The 16,789-nt window shown below is 36.1% G+C and overlaps 1 protein-coding gene across 4 annotated transcripts in view; it reads right to left on the bottom strand.

The window, feature by feature from the left end:
• Positions 1–88: 88 nt before the first annotated feature.
• LOC144960683 (MYCBP-associated protein-like) overlaps positions 89–16,789 on the bottom strand; it is a gene marked incomplete at its 5' end in the record, with an annotated part of 21,061 nt that continues 4,360 nt past the window's right edge. For 2 of the 4 annotated variants that reach the window (XM_078893964.1, XM_078893966.1), the window contains 4 exon segments: positions 89–1,189; positions 3,138–3,395; positions 5,334–5,443; positions 10,688–10,702. In XM_078893964.1, the coding sequence (XP_078750090.1) occupies positions 1,106–1,189; positions 3,138–3,395; positions 5,334–5,443; positions 10,688–10,702 (467 nt within the window). 4 annotated transcript variants of the gene reach the window in all.

The following is a 16,789-nucleotide window of genomic DNA, read 5'->3' as shown; positions in this document are numbered from 1 at the left end:
TGGCGTTGATATATATATATATATATATATATGTTGCATGCAAGTGTCGTAAATCGTAAAACCTTAAAAACAAACAAAACAGATTAAGTTTCATTGGATTTGTTTGTTTTTATTTTTTGTTTGCGAAAAATCAATCTGTGAAAGAATAGTTTTATATTTTTTTTACATTTGCCAGTAATTCTGTGCTCATTGTGAAATATTGACATGGGCTGCACAGTTCAAAGTTTACCCCCAAACCTATTTTTGTTTAAGTTTAATGCCTGCTACACACCTACCAGTATAAATGTCATGTATACAATACCGTTGTTCAGGTAAACTGCAAAACAGTTTGCTCGTGTGTAAATGGTGCGGTGGTAAATATAGATGGTGATGATCTTTTAACTATTCATGTTGTCGTGTTGTCAAAAAGGAAAAAGAGGAGAACAATCGGGCAAAACTACACTGCAGATTAATGCAATAAATACGTTTAAAAATTATTGTTGTTAATGTTAATAGGCATTAAATCTAGGCGTGTATACGTAAACTTTGTTAATTTGAACCTGCTGGGTTTAAATATGTATTTATATTTAATATCAGAATGATATTTTTTTGATTGATAGTGATGGGCTAACTGGTATTTTTCTTTTGGAACTGCTGAGTTCAAATATGTATTTATATTTAATATCAGAATGATATTTTTTTGATTGATAGTGATGGGCTAACTGGTATTTTTCTTTTGGAACTGCTGAGTTCAAATATGTATTTTTATTTAATATCAGTGATATTTTTTTATATTGATGGGGTAAACGGTTTGCTTTCTGGCTAAAAAAAAGATCAAAGGAAAGCCGCCTTCCAGTGGCAAACACACCTTTAAAGGTCAACTGGCCGTTAGAACCGTTTGGTGTGTAGGGGGAATAAGAATAAATTAAATCGCATATTATGGTGGTGTTTTAGATCTCTTAAATGAATAGCTACACCCAACATAACAGAATTTGGATTGGAAATAAATAATACATATAATAAGAATAATAACATGAATAACAATGATAATCAGTGTGCCTGCCGGCTCTTGTAATTGATCATCTATCACAGAGGTCAAGGTCATCAGATGTGTGTGAGTGTGGGGTCAACAGGTCAGGTCCAGACTCTCTTTGGTGGCGGAAAACAAATGATCCATTTGATCCAGCATGTCGCCCAGGATGTTGTAGGCCTGACATTGGAGATGATGAAAGAAAAAATGGAGCTTTATATAGCGCAATATCCACTGACATTGGAGATGATGAAAGAAAAGAGACCTTGAGCATTTATATAGCACAATATCCACTAAATGTGATAATAATAATAATGAGCTTTTATATAGCGCAATATCCCCTAAATGTGCTCAAAGCGCTTTACAAGGGGACCCTGGTCAACAGCAACATTTAACATGTAGGGACGGGACGCCTGTTAGGCGATATTACAATTTTTTTTCAGATAGAGACGACACTGTTAACGGCCAGGTACTCATTTTACACCTGAGTACGGTGAGAGAATGTGAGTAAAGAGTCTTTTCCAAGGACTCAACTATGCGCCGAGCGCGAGGCTCGAACCCAGGACCTTCCGATCCGAAAGCGAGTGTCACACCACTAGACCACATAGCCGCACCTTGAGCCTTTATATAGCACAATATCCACTAAACGTGGTCTAAGCACTTTACAAGGAATACCAATCCCACAGCAAACTAAGTACACTGATAGTGTGCTCTTGGAATCTACATCTGTTCCCTATGTGAACCAATTCCCCTTTGTCTTACCTTATTCTTGGATGCTTTAATTGTAATTCGAGAACTTTTTACAATCCCATTTTCTTCCTTTTTTACTGGCGCTGATATGACAATGTGTTGCAAGCGCCGTAAAACCCTTAAAATACTTATAAACATAAACAATTAACTTGTAGGACAGGATATTATGAAACCTGTAGCACGGCGATATTACAATATTTTTTTGTTTGTTTGTTTTTAAGGGTTTTACGGCGCTTGCAACACATTTAGGTTATATCAGCGCCAGTAAAAAGGAAGAAAATGGGATAGTAAAAAGTTCTAGAATTACAATTAAAGCACCCAAGAAAAAGTAAGACATAGGGGAACTGGGAACAAATAGGGATCAGATATAGATTCCAAGAGCATACCACCAATGTACTTAGTTTGAGATCACCTATAAGTCTCATCAGGACACAAGCACAAAATCCAACAAAGAGGAATACACTCAAATGCTTACATTCTACATTGAAAATAACAAATATAATAATGTACATAACAGTAACAGAGAGATGATTTACAAGGAAAAAAAATATCATCTCCCAAAACAACTATGCATTTGACTGTTTCCCTCCCAGCCAGGACTCCGACCAGGTCAAGGACAAAACCAAGTACTCTCATTCCAAGACAAAGACAGAAAGCATGTTGGAAAACAGATATAAGGGGATAGAAGACACAGTATGTACCTCCCTGCCCGCTATGGGAGGTCAGGATCCCCACCCAGACAATATTTTTTTTTTTCAACAGAGACAACGCTGTTCCCAGTCAGGTACTCATTTTAAACCTGAATACGGTGAGAAAAAGGGAGTAGAGCATTTATTTTTTTCCAAAGAACCAAAACCAAGTCTGGGGCAGCTCAGGTTCAGACAGCAGGACTTGAACCCAAGCCATGCCAGTCCAAAGGCAAGTGTCAACCCATAAGATCACACAAACCTGCAGAATTCCACTTCTGCTAGAGGCGTGTAGAAATAGAAATAGTCACTGATGGCTATTGTCATCATATGTCGCCCATCGTCTCAAAACGGTATTATGTCGGCATGAACCAGATGATAAAAAAGTTAATTGAAAGTTAAAACTAAAACTGGTCATAAATTTGAATCATTGTCTTTAACTCACTCTACCCTAACGCCGACTATATCCGTAGCTTACCCGGGTTACTTTTACCCCATGCCTATTTATAATTTGTTTCAGAAAAAAAATGTATTAAATAGGCATGGGGTAAAAGTAACCCGGGTAAACTACGGATATAGTCGGTGTTAGGGTTGAGTGAGTTAACGATAAGATATAAGACATTAATTAGTCACATCCACGTTCCATAGACTGGGATCAGCGCCACCAATAATAATAAATAACAATAACAAACCTGTGACGTAAGGGTGTCCCGGTATAATTTTTCCGTGGCCGCCAGGTCAAGGTCACTGACTGTTCCAGGTTCCGGGCTAGACGGCTGCGATGAAAAACTTTCCACGCCCTCCTTGTCCCCGGCTGCGCTACCGGAAGTGGCTGCTGCTGCCATGCCCAAAGACGAGGTGGAGGGCGGGGCGGGTGTCGGAGCGGCCTTGACCGGCGTGGCAGCTTTTTTAGGGCCGGGAGTTGTCTTCCCTTTGGCGTCAGTTTTGGACTGGAGTGGAAGAAATGGGGAATAAGGGGAAAGGAAATAGGGAATTTAGGTTAAAATAGGAAACTAGGGTTGAAATTTGAATTTTGGGTTGAGATTAAAATAGGACATTAAATGTCCAAATTTTGGGTTGAAATAAAAATAAGAAACGTACAATAATTAAACCCAATGCGTTCAGGTGATTGCCATATCAGTAAGATCAAAGAGAGAGGGAATGGGGATACCCCTCTGAAGCGCATAATGGACGGCGCCCCCGTTTCGAGCCGAAAGAAGACCCGGCAACCCTTGTACGCAGAATCCCTGACACGTCTAGAGCTGCACATACGAGATGGAAGTCGGTTTGAACGAATTCAATCCCTCGGGGACGTACACTCCTCTAAGCTTGGTGAGAAGTTGCCAGGCTTTGATACCAGTAAGAGGAGACACTGGGTGACTGAGAATCGGCTTCGGTCGAGGAGCTGCCTCACGGCCAGTGCGCTTCATTGGTGGGGTCTTTCTACCTGTCCAACATGTACCCGCTGTGGGTAAGAACCTGAGACGGCAGAGCATCTAGTCGAACGGTGTGTTGTGACGATGCTACCCGGCGGGTTTGCAACGGTGCACGAATGCGGACCGGACTTTGCTGATTGGGTCGATCGTCATAACATAGTAGTGTGAAAACCATAAGAGGCTGCTGTCATGTCAGACTCAGACTTGCCAACTATTACGAAGAATTCGTATGCTTTATAAATTCCCCAAGCAAGCCATGATATGGAAGAATATTCCTATTTCATAAATTACAAATCACCCGTTAGGAGCTCCTTTTCACCTTGCAATTAAAAAACCAAAAACCAAACTTAACTCGTTCTTCAACTATCATCGATTTATTAAAATGACCCTCACCGAGTTTATCCCGGTTTCTATGGCGTGAAACAGACAATAGCAATCAATTGCTATTTGCCCTTTGGATAGGACACACATAGTCTGTCGCAAAGTACTTTCCACTAGATCGATAAGAGCCAGTTACCCAATTACTGTTAGGGGGGCATGACATGGAAAAAAAAAAGGGGGGGGGGGGGGCAGACAAAAATCTCATTTTCACTTGGGATCGACCTCAATCCCTTTTTTGCACGTGAAGCCATTGGTGACCCCTCGTCTCAAAACGGTATTATGTCGGGATGGACCAGATGCTAAAAAGTCAAATTACTTGTAGTCAAACTGGTCAAAAATATGAAACGTTGGTATTTAGAACAGTAAAATATGATATTCCTTCTCCTCTATAGATAGTATGCGCTCGGATAAGAAGCTCATAATACTCACAACATTGCCATCCGGAAGTATAACGGACCAACACACAAAAGTGTGTGTACCCATGAACGTTTATAGTCAGGTTAATACAGTTCAGTGAGCATTACTCATAAACGCGGATGGCAAAAAACAATAACAAAGACCTGAGTGACGTCATCTTCGAACTATCTATAAAGCATAATAAACTCAACTTAAGCATGATACATATTTCTGGCTACAAATTCCATTTTCAGCATCTTAATCATCCAGACTTAATACCGTTTTCAGACGAGGGGTCACATTGCTCTACCAACCGAGCTATCCGGACACTCCTCCCCTCCCCCCTCCCCTCCCCCCTTTTCAACCTGAAATGATCTGGTAATTTAACAATTTATCTTTCCTCAATCCATCAGCCTCAATCTTCTTCCTCCTTCTTCTTCTTCTTCTTCCACTTCCCTCCTCCTCCTCCTCCTTCTTTTTCTTCTGTTGCTGCTTCTTCTTCATTCTCATCCTCCTCTTTCTCCCTCCTCTTCCTCCTCTTTCTCCCTCATCCTCCTCCTTCTTTTTCTTCTGTTGCTTCTTCTTCATCATCCTCCTCCTCCTTCTTCTTCTTCCGCTTCCCTCCCCTTCTTCTTCTTCCTCCTCCTCCTCTTTCTCCCTCCTGCTCCTCCTCACCTCTTTCCCCTTTCCTCCTTTGGCGTCCTTCCCTCCGCCTCCCTTCCCTTTGTCCTTGGCAGGCTCAGGTTTGCCTTTGTCCGGAGCTCTTCCTGCTTTTCGACTGTCACCTGAGTCGACAGAGGTAAAATCACAGTTTAGAGGTTTAATCATTTCAATAAAAAGATCGGGGTTTTTAAGACATGGAATAATCACAATTGACAACTAGACTGTCGTATCTTGGTGTGTAATCTTGTAAACTACGTTTTAACTCACTCAACCCTAACACCGACTATATCCATAGTTTACTCGGGGTTACTTTTACCCCATGCCCATTTATTAGATTTTTATGAGACAAATTATAGGCGTATCTAGTATCAAAGTTAATGTGTTTTAGTTTTTGCATTTAATAAATGGTAGTTGAATAAAACTATCTATGTATGTACATGCTAATTTTTAATACCTTTTAATTTCCAATTTTGAAAAGTATCAAAATCTCTAGGATTGAGTGAATTAAGGGCATTTAACTCTCTCTTTACCAGCATTTTCAGGATGTCGCCCCAGACTTCACACCCCCCCCCCCCATAAAAAAAAATATCACTCAAACACAATAGCATTAAGTTCTTGCGATACATAATTTCTTTAGCAAAACATGCTCTACAGCACTGTTCATTTTCTTTAAATTTTATGACGTACAAAAGAAAAATGTTGGTTGTATCGTAACGAATGTGACGATTTTCATATAGTTGGTAAGGGGGGGGGGGGGGGGGCTGGTCCATTTTAACCCTCTAGGCATCTACTTACCAACTATAGGAAAATCGTCACATGTGTTACGATACAGACAATATAATATTTCTCATTCAGACGGCTGCTGTATATCACAAAATTTGAATAAAATGACCAGTGTCTTTGTAGAGCTTGTTTTGCTAAGGAAATTATGGATCGCACGCAAGAACTTACTGCTGTTGTGTTTGAATGATGACAAATATATTTTAGGGTTAGTTGGGTGTGAAGGTTTTTGGGGAAAAAATCATGAAAATGGCTGATAAGGAGAGCATTAAAACCTTATAACTGATGTGATATCATATCGTATACATAATGTGATATGATATTCTACCAGGTGATGTGTTATATGATATGATGTGTTGTGATTTGATATATGAATGTGACCCCTCGTCTCAAAACGGTATTATGTCGGGATGGACCAGATGCTAAAAAGTCAAAAATATGAAACGTTGGAATTTTGGAATTTAGCACAGTAAAATATGATATTCCTTCTCCTCTATAAAGCAAATAAATTCAACTTAAGCATGATGGTTCTGGCTATAAATTCCATTTTCAGCATCTTAATCATCCCGACTTAATACCGTTTTGGGACGAGGGGTCGCATATGATGTTACATTAGTTTATTCATACATTCACACAACTAAAATATGAAAATTTGCATTTTATACATTAGATAAATATTAATGTGAAATTGAATGTAAGCTTCAATTTAATTACAAAAAAAAAAAAAAAAAAAAAAAAAAAAAAAAAAAAATTTCGGGTTTCCCCTTTATCAACAAAATAGGATGAATGAAACACCACAGATGAATGAGATTAATATGGTCGTGGCGTATACATTACACATTATAAATCTTTTCCTTCTTTTTTCTTTAACTCACTCAATCCTAGAGATGTTTGTTACTTTTCAAAATTGGAAGAAAAAAAAGTATTAAAAATGAGCATGTCAATGTACATAGATATTTTCTATTCAACTACCATTAACTTGTAAAAATTAAGAACAATAGCTTTGATACTACGCCTATAGGGAATGAGATTAGCGGAAGAGTAGCGTCCCTTGATTGGACGTCACCCATAGTCTGTGACGCCACCGGCGGAAAAAAAAAGCTATTAGAGAGAGAACGCCATGTTGTTTGTGCGCATGCGTCTCTCGTCCTCGCTTCCGGTGAAAGCGGCTTGAGACACTTCAAAACCAAATTGACGTTCTCTCTGTAAGGTGACGTCCAATCAAGGGACGCTACTCCCATTCCCTATGTAGCCCCCGTTGACGGTACTAATTAATAAGATGAGTAAGGGACCGCGGAACAAACACACTGCCAATGTTATGACAAAGTGATAAATCGTAGTATAAAGGCACACTCAGATAATAGAAGAAAAAAAAAAAAAAAAGGTTTTAAATGGGATCAAAGTGAAATAAACTTTTAATAGAAATTAAAAAAAAAAAAACACCAAAAATAAACCAACCAACCAAACAAACAAAAAATGGTCTAAAAATAACTGTTTCATTTTTGCCTATTTCTAGGGCGAGGAAAAATAAACTCTCTCTCTCTCCCCCCCCCCCCCCCCCCCCCAAAAAAAAAAATACAAAAACAAAAACAAAAACAAAAAAAAACAAAACAAAAATAAAACAACCCAACACAAAATTGAAAAAAACAAAAATGCAAAACAGTAAAACAAACCCTAATAAAACAAAACAAAACCATAAATAAACAAAAATGAAAAAAAAAAAACAACAAAAAGAAACAAAGAAAAAAACTCCCAAAAAACAAACTATTTCCCATTAATCCATCAAATGAGGTCACAGCACACAGCACACCAATTACTTGTGTTATGACAGGTCACACCACGCCATGCAGCATGTTAAAATAAGGTACAGTCAAAGCTGCTCATATCGATGGTCTTGTTAGGAATAAAATGACTCCTCATCCTCCTTCTTTCTCTCCGTCTTTACTTCATTCTACTCGAGCTCCTCGTCTTCCACCCCGTCCATCTTCAACACAGCAACGACCGACCATTGAATTTAACTACTTAATCAATTAATTAAATTATTTATTTATCTATTTATTTTGTTATCGATCTTAATTAATCAAATAATAAATATATCTATTAACCAATCTTTTTTTATCAATTTAATTCATATGCTAATTTATTCATGCCATCTAATCAATGATGAATGAATTAATTAATTTTACTCACGTCGCTCGAACTGTGATAGAATTTACGATAAATGAAACACAAATATTTGAAAAAGCATATATATATATATATATATATATATATATATATATATATATATATATATTATATATATATATATATATATATATATATATATATAAATGTAATATTTCAAGTATAATTATGAATTAATTAATAGAACTATTTTATAAATAGCTCCTTTTATCAAAAAGTTAAGCACTATTATTTCATGGTTTATGTTTTTATAATATATATATATATATATATATATATATATATATATATATATATATATATATATATATATATATATATATATATATAGTGAGTTTTGTTGAAATCACGTACACACACACACACACTCAAAAAGTAAAAAGAAAAAAAATGTTATCGTGTTAAACATGAATATATGAGATATTAAGGAGCAGGCACCGGTGTAAGATAAAAAACTGAACAAGAGTCTATGAACTGTGCCAGACAAAGTCATCATCATCATCATTGCCTTTTTCACCCTGGGTCAGGGTATAGGCCACAGACAAACAGTTTCCATCCTTCTCTATCATCATCATCATTGCCTTTTTCACCCTGGGTCAGGGTATAGGCCACAGACAAACAGTTTCCATCCTTCTCTATCATCATCATCTTTGCCTTTTTCACCCTGGGTCAGGGTATAGGCCACAGACAAACAGTTTCCATCCTTCTCTATCATCATCATCATTGCCTTTTTCACCCTGGGTCAGGGTATAGGCCACAGACAAACAGTTTCCATCCTTCTCTATCATCATCATCATTGCCTTTTTCACCCTGGGTCAGGGTATAGGCCACAGACAAACAGTTTCCATCCTTCTCTATCCTGAGCTAACTTTTTCAGAAACTTTTCGGTCGCCCAAGCTAAAAAAAGGATTTGGTTTGTCCGTCTGCGTTTCTGTAACGGTTTGAGTTTAACGGAAAGGCGTGTTAATAAAGTAAAGAAAAATACAGAGCGGCAATCAGACGGTCTGAGGTTCGAAACCCAGTCGAGCTCGACTGATTTTTTGGATTGGTTTTTTTTTTACCTTGTATTTTTCTTTTCTTGCTTTGTCTGGCACCTTTCATACACACTTGTTCAGTTCTTGACGGATATACGAGGAATGGTTTTCCAAAACTTTCTAAGTGGATGTTTGTATACACTTTTTGATTGTTTCCTACCAAGAAACTTATTGATGTTGATGCAATACGCTTCAACAGTCGTAACGTCACTTCCCTGGATCTAGTAATGAATGACCGGAGTTTGATACGAATTTTTTTGGGTTCGTGGATAGCTCATACGGTAGAGTCCCTCTCTCACCGGCCAGGCCGAGTTGTCGTACCAATACGGTCGCGGGTTCAAACCCCATTACCGCCGAAAAAAAAAATTTCTATTGTATTCTGGCACTTTTCTATTCACTTCATCTCTTGTTGTTCCCTGGTAATAACGCATGGTAACTTAGTAACTGCCTCTAAACTATCGGAACAATGGCGAAACTGAGAAACTGAGTTTTGGAAAAGCACTCTTCATATGTGACCCCTCGTCCCAAAACGGTATTAAGTCGGGATTATTAAGATGCTGAAAATGGAATTTGTAGCCAGGAATATCATGCTTAAGTTGAATTTATTTGCTTTATAGAGGAGAAGAAATATCATATTTTACTGTGCTAAATACCAATGTTTCATACTTTTGACCAGTTTAACTATAATTTGACTTTTTAGCACCTGGTCCATCCCGGCATAATACCGTTTTGAGACGAGGGGTCACTTATATGCAACCCTTTGTCTCACAACGGTAAAATGTCTGGATGGACCGACGTAACCATCTTTGCAGGTCTTACAAGCGGACCCAATTATGGGGCTTGTTTTAACATTGTTGTAATTTGTAATTGAGAATATTTTGCGTTGCTTTGAGTGTATTTCCATTACAACAACGAGGCCATAACAGTTTGGGTTATCAGACCTGAAAATAATTACGCGTTGGGCTGGACCAAATGCCAGAAAAGGATATTAAATTTTAAAAATCGAGACCAGATTTCACAATTTTACTTGTTTATTTTTCTTTCCTTTTTTTTTGTTTTTGTTGTTGTTGTAAGTAAACCATCCTGACCAAAGTATACATATATGCCGGTCTGACATGTGAGCCAAATTATGGGCCTAGTTTAACATTGTTGTAATGGACAATATTTTGCGTCATTTGTTTTTTTGTTTTGAGATTTCCACTACAACAATGAACCCATACTGAATTGGGTTATCAGACCTGCAAATAAGAGCACGTCGATCCCGACCTAAAATCGTTGTGAGGTGATTAAAGACACACGGAACACCAGATCACGTGACACCCAGGTTACACACACACACACACACACACACACACACAAACTTACTGGACCGTAATCGGGCTGTGAATGATAGGGAGTGAGAGAAAGAATAAATAAATAAATAAAGGTATAAACCATGTGACCAATGGGAGTGAGAGAAAGAATAAATAGATAAATAAAGGTGTAAACCATGTGACCAATGGGAGTGAGAGAAAGAATAAATAAATAAAGGTATATATCACATGACCGATGGGAATAAGAGAACGAATAAATAAATAAATAAATAAAGGTATAAACCATGTGACCGATATGAGTGATAGAAATAATAAATAAATAAAGGAATAAGTCATGTGACCATTCAAATGAATAAAAAAAAAAATAAAAAAAAAATAAATGAAACCAAATATTTCTAATCCGAGTAACTTGAAACTAGCTTTAACAGAATCTACTGTATACAATCATAACTTTACAGGGTTTTACTGTATACAATCATAACTTGACAGGGTTTATGTGTATGCAATCATAACTTGACAGGGTTCTACTGTATACAATCATAACTTTACAGGGTTTTACTGTATACAATCATAACTTGACAGGGTTCTACTGTATACAATCATAACTTGACAGGGTTTTACTGTATACAATCATAACTTGACAGGGTTCTACTGTATACAATCATAACTTGACAGGGTTTTACTGTATACAATCATAACTTGACAGGGTTCTACTGTATACAATCATAACTTTACAGGGTTTTACTGTATACATTCATAACTTGACAGAGTTCTACTGTATACAATCATAACTTGACAGGGTTCTACTGTATACAATCATAACTTGACAGGGTTCTACTGTATATAATCATAACTTGACAGGGTTTTACTGTATACAATCATAATTTGACAGGGTTCTACTGTATACAATCATAACTTTACAGGGTTTTACTGTATACAATCATAACTTGACAGAGTTTACTGTATACAATCATAACTTGACAGGGTTTTACTGTATACAATCATAACTTGACAGGGTTTTACTGTATACAATCATAACTTGGAAAGGTTTTACTGTATACAATCATAACTTGACAGGGTTTTACTGTATACAATCATAATTTGACAGGGTTTTACTGTATACAATCATAATTTGACAGGGTTTTTGTGTATACAATCATAACTTGACAGTGTCTTACTGTATACAATCATAACTTGACAGGGTTTTACTGTATACAATCATAACTTGACAGGGTTTTACTGTATACAATCATAACTTGACAGGGTTTTACTGTATACAATCATAACTTGACAGGGTTTTTGTGTATACAATCATAACTTGACAGGGTTTTACTGTATACAATCATAACTTGACAGGGTTCTACTATATACAATCATAACTTTACAGGGTTTTACTGTATACATTCATAACTTGACAGGGTTTTACTGTATACAATCATAACTTGACAGGGTTTTTGTGTATACAATCATAACTTGACAGTGTCTTACTGTATACAATCATAACTTGACAGGGTTTTACTGTATACAATCATAACTTGACAGGGTTTTACTGTATACAATCATAACTTGACAGTGTCTTACTGTATACAATCATAACTTGACAGGGTTTTACTGTATACAATCGTAACTTGACAGGGTTTTACTGTATACAATCATAACTTGACAGGGTTTTACTGTATACAATCATAACTTGACAGGGTTTTTGTGTATACAATCATAACTTGACAGTGTCTTACTGTATACAATCATAACTTGACAGGGTTTTACTGTATACAATCATAACTTGACAGGGTTTTACTGTATACAATCATAACTTGACAGTGTCTTACTGTATACAATCATAACTTGACAGTGTCTTACTGTATACAATCATAACTTGACAGGGTTTTACTGTATACAATCATAATTTGACAGGGTTCTACTGTATACAATCATAAATCGATAGGAAAGAAAGTAAATCGAAGGAAATGGAGGACAATATCTGACCTAGTGTTTGACAACGGTATTAACTATGTCAAGAAGAATTCCAAGATGTCAATTGGAATTCCAGTAAAAAATAGGAAAATTTATAAGTTAGATTATGTACAGGAAAAAAATGGGTAGAACTTGATAGTAAAACTAACATTTGACATTACATAGTCTTTTTACAACCGTGTTCAATATGATAGAATACGGTTAGGAAAAGACTGGTCACAAATCAAAACAAAACAAACAATCAGAAAGAAAAGAAAAAGGAAAACAAAAACAACAACACCAAACAAACAATCAAACACCCCCCCCCCCAAAGAAAAAATAATAACAAAAGAACTACCCCCCCCCCACTCCACCCCCCGCAAAAAAAAAAAACAAAAACAATAAATAGCAACAACGAACAAATAAACAAACAAAACAAAAAGAAAAGGGTAAGCAATAGAAAAAAAAACAACCATGAAAGACCGATAGTATATATATATATATATATATATATATATATATATATATATATATATATATATATATATATATATATATATATATATATATATATATATAGGTATAAATTTATAATGGTGTGAAAGGTTGAAAGAATCCCTCGTTGAAATAGAGAGAGAGATAAACGGGTACACAATGTGTCTATATATAGATGTAAAAGGGGGGTAAGTAAGGAAGGGAAATATTTATTGAAAAAGGATTGAATATTAAAATAGGCGGACATCCCAGTAGGTATGAAAAAATGTGGGGGGGGGTGGAGAAGAGATAGATAGAGAGTTGAGGGGAGGAGAGAGAGAGAGAGAGAGAGAGAGAGAGAGAGAGAGAGAGAGAGAGAGGGGGGGGGAGATTTGGCTAAATGTGAAATAACAGTGGATACCTAGAAATGTAATTAATTGTAAGTGTAGTGGATGAATAATAATAATAATAATAATAATAATAATAATAATAATAATAATAATAATAATATAATAATAATAATAATAATAATGATAATAAAAATAATGATAATAAAAATATAATAATAATAATAATAATATAATAATAATAATAATAATAATAATAATAATAATAATAATAATAACAATAATAATAATGATAATAATATAATGAATAATAATAATAATAATAATAATAATAATAATAATAATAATAATAATAACAACAACAACAACAAAAAGTAACAATAATAATATAATAATAATAATATATAATAATAATAATAATAATAATAATAATAATAATAATAATAATAATAATAATAATAATAATAATAATAATAATAATAATAATAATAATAATAATAATAATAATAATAATAATAATAACAACAACAACAACAACGATATAAAGCTAGAAAAATGAAAGAGGAATAGATGAAAAATATGTAGTGAGAAAACCAGGGATGTGACGTCACTTCATCTCAACTACTGATTCGCTAATTTGGGACTGGAACCCAGGACCAACAGGTCTGAAGGTGAGTGTTGGACCACTAGACCAGCAAAGCCCCATATTACAATTTATTTCATTGCATTACATATTTATCCGTATAGGGAATGAGATTAGCGGAAGAGTAGCGTCCCTTGATTTGACGTCACCCATAGTCTGTGAAAAACCGGCGGAAAAAGTTATTAGACAGAGAACGTCATGTTGGTTGTGCGCATGCGTTTCTCGTCCTCGCTTCCGGTGAAAGCGGCTTGAGACACTTCAAAACCAAATTGACGTTCTCTCTTTAAGGTGACGTCCAATCAAGGGACGCTACTCTTCCGCTAATCTCATTCCCTATTCATAAAGCAGTCCTTCATAACCATCAGGCCACATGCAGCTGGGGTTTATCCCCGGTTTCTATAGCGTGAAACTAAAAAAAAAAAAAAAAATAGCAATTGCTTGCTCGCTACGCTTTGGGTAGGACGCTGTCTATCCCGAAAGCACTTTCCACCGGATCTATCACTGCTGGGTGGATTAGGGGTCGGTGCAAAAAAAAATAATCTCAAATTCACCCGGGTTCGATCTTGGTTTCTTTGGGTGTGAAGCGATTGCTCTACCAACTGAGCCATCGGGCACCCCCCTCCCCCAATATATTTATAAATGTCTCGTTTTACTTTAAATTGAAAATATTTAAATTCTTATTTTAATTTTCTACAAGATATTAAAAATGAGAAATTGTGAAAGTGGATTTGAGCTCTGACTCTGAGCTTTTATATAGCCCAATATCCACTAAACGTGCTCAAAGCGCTTTACAATGGGTTCCTGGACAACACCAACATTTAACATGTAGGACGGGGCAAATGGTTAATGTATTTGTTACAGTATTTACCTGATTATAGTAATTTATGTAGCATAATATCCACTCGAAAGTCTCAAAGTGCTTTACAAAGGGTCCCGGGCAAGCAGCAACATGTAACGTAAAACTAGACATCACGTCTGTTAGGCTACATATTACAAACTCTGTTTTTGTTTTTGTTTTTAAGGGTTTTACGGCACTTGCAACACATTTAGGTTATATCGGCGCCAGTAAAAAGGAAAAAAATGGGATAGTAAAAAGTTCTAGAATTACAGGTAAAAAGCACCCAAGAGAATGTAAGACAAAGGGGAACTAGGAATAAATAGGGATCAGGGGTCTGATTCATGGAGCGGGACTATGGTAGTCTCAGACTATTGCAAAGTCTGAGACTTTGTAGTCTAAGACTTTGGGAAGTCAGAGACGACGGAAAGTAAGCTATTCATGGAGTCAGACTTCGTCCCTGACTATCAAGTCTCTGACTACGCTTGCGAAGTCTCAGACTACAGAGGTCAATCTATTTTTAACTGGGGATTCCTCGGAAACGTACGACAACACGTCATAGAAATGTGTTACTTTTCCAGCTGCGCATGCGTCATATGAAGTGGCACAGAAATCATATCTATTTCTTCTTCGTGTTTGTTTTGATCGTTTTTTTGTTTTTTTGTTTGTTTTGTTGTTGTTTTTTCCCCACAAATAAAAATAGTGTGAGACAAGTTTAGGAGTGTAAAAATTGTTTGAGAATGTGTGTGTGTAATGTTTTTAGTAAATATAAATAACGATGGCACTTAAATGATTCTTATCCACGGTGTAGCATTGTTCTAAGTAGAGAGCGGTGGGCGCTGCCTGAAGCATGGGGTCCCGAAAATACTAACGAAAGAGTGATGATGGAGAGGAATCGGAGGAAACAATAAAGACAATGGGCGTTTCGGGTACAAACCCTTCGTCGGCACAACAATAAACAAATAAACGTTGAAAACAAATAAGATGAAATGCAGTACAAATTGCATCGTCTGTACTCAACGATGGTTGGAGTGTGAACGAATCGTTAGCGTGGTGTGATAGAAATGATAAGGCCAGTGAGAGACGTGAAATTTCTAGAAATAATGGACGATAAAAGACATAAAAGAAATGTAATAGTAGTCGTAGTAGTAGTAGTAGTAGTAGTAGTAGTAGTAGTAGTAGTAGTAGTAGTAGTAGTAGTGGTAGTAGTAGTAGTAGTAGTAGTAGTAGTAGTAGTAGTAGTAGTAGTTGTAATAGTCGTATTAGTATTAGTAGTAGTAGTACTAGAAGTAGTAGTAGTAGTAGTAGTAGTAGTAGTAGTAGTAGTAGTAGTAGTAGTAGTAGTAGTTGTTGTTGTTGTTGTTGTAGAAGTTGTAGTAGTAGTAGAAGTAGTAGTAGTGGTAGTAGTAGTTGTAGTAGTAGTAGTAGGAGTAATGATAATAGTGAAAGTAGCAGCAGCAGCAGCAGTCGTAGTAGTAGTAGTAGTAGTAGTAGTAGTAGTAGTAGTAGTAGTAGTAGTAGTAGTAGTAGTAGTAGTAGTAGTAGTAGGAGGAGGAGGAGGAAGTTACTATGAAACTGTGTGTTGGGGGGGGGGGGGAGGGGGGGGGGAGGGAGGAGGGAGTCCCTGCAAAGTGTTTTGAATGGGCAAGATGAGGAGTGTATGTGCGATTGTCGAATATTCGAGAAAAGTAAAGAAAAGAAAATAAACAAAACCAAAAAATAAATAAATAAATAAATAAATAAATAAATAAATAAATAAATAAATAAATAAAAATAAATATAAATATAAAATCAAAAACTGTCGGGTATTCTTGTTCTAATCGCTGTACAATTACTTCCCCAGCGTAGAGGACATATGATCTTGAAATTTAGTCCCAGACTACGATATTTACGCCTGCTAAA

The sequence above is a fragment of the Berghia stephanieae genome, chromosome 15 (genome assembly GCF_034508935.2).
Source record: "Berghia stephanieae isolate SIO BIC M18660-M18661 chromosome 15, UCSD_Bste_1.3, whole genome shotgun sequence".
In the NCBI taxonomy this organism is placed as follows: Eukaryota; Metazoa; Mollusca; class Gastropoda; order Nudibranchia; family Aeolidiidae; genus Berghia; species Berghia stephanieae.
Note: the sequence above shows the minus strand (reverse complement) of the source record. Positions and strands in the feature narration are given on the sequence as shown.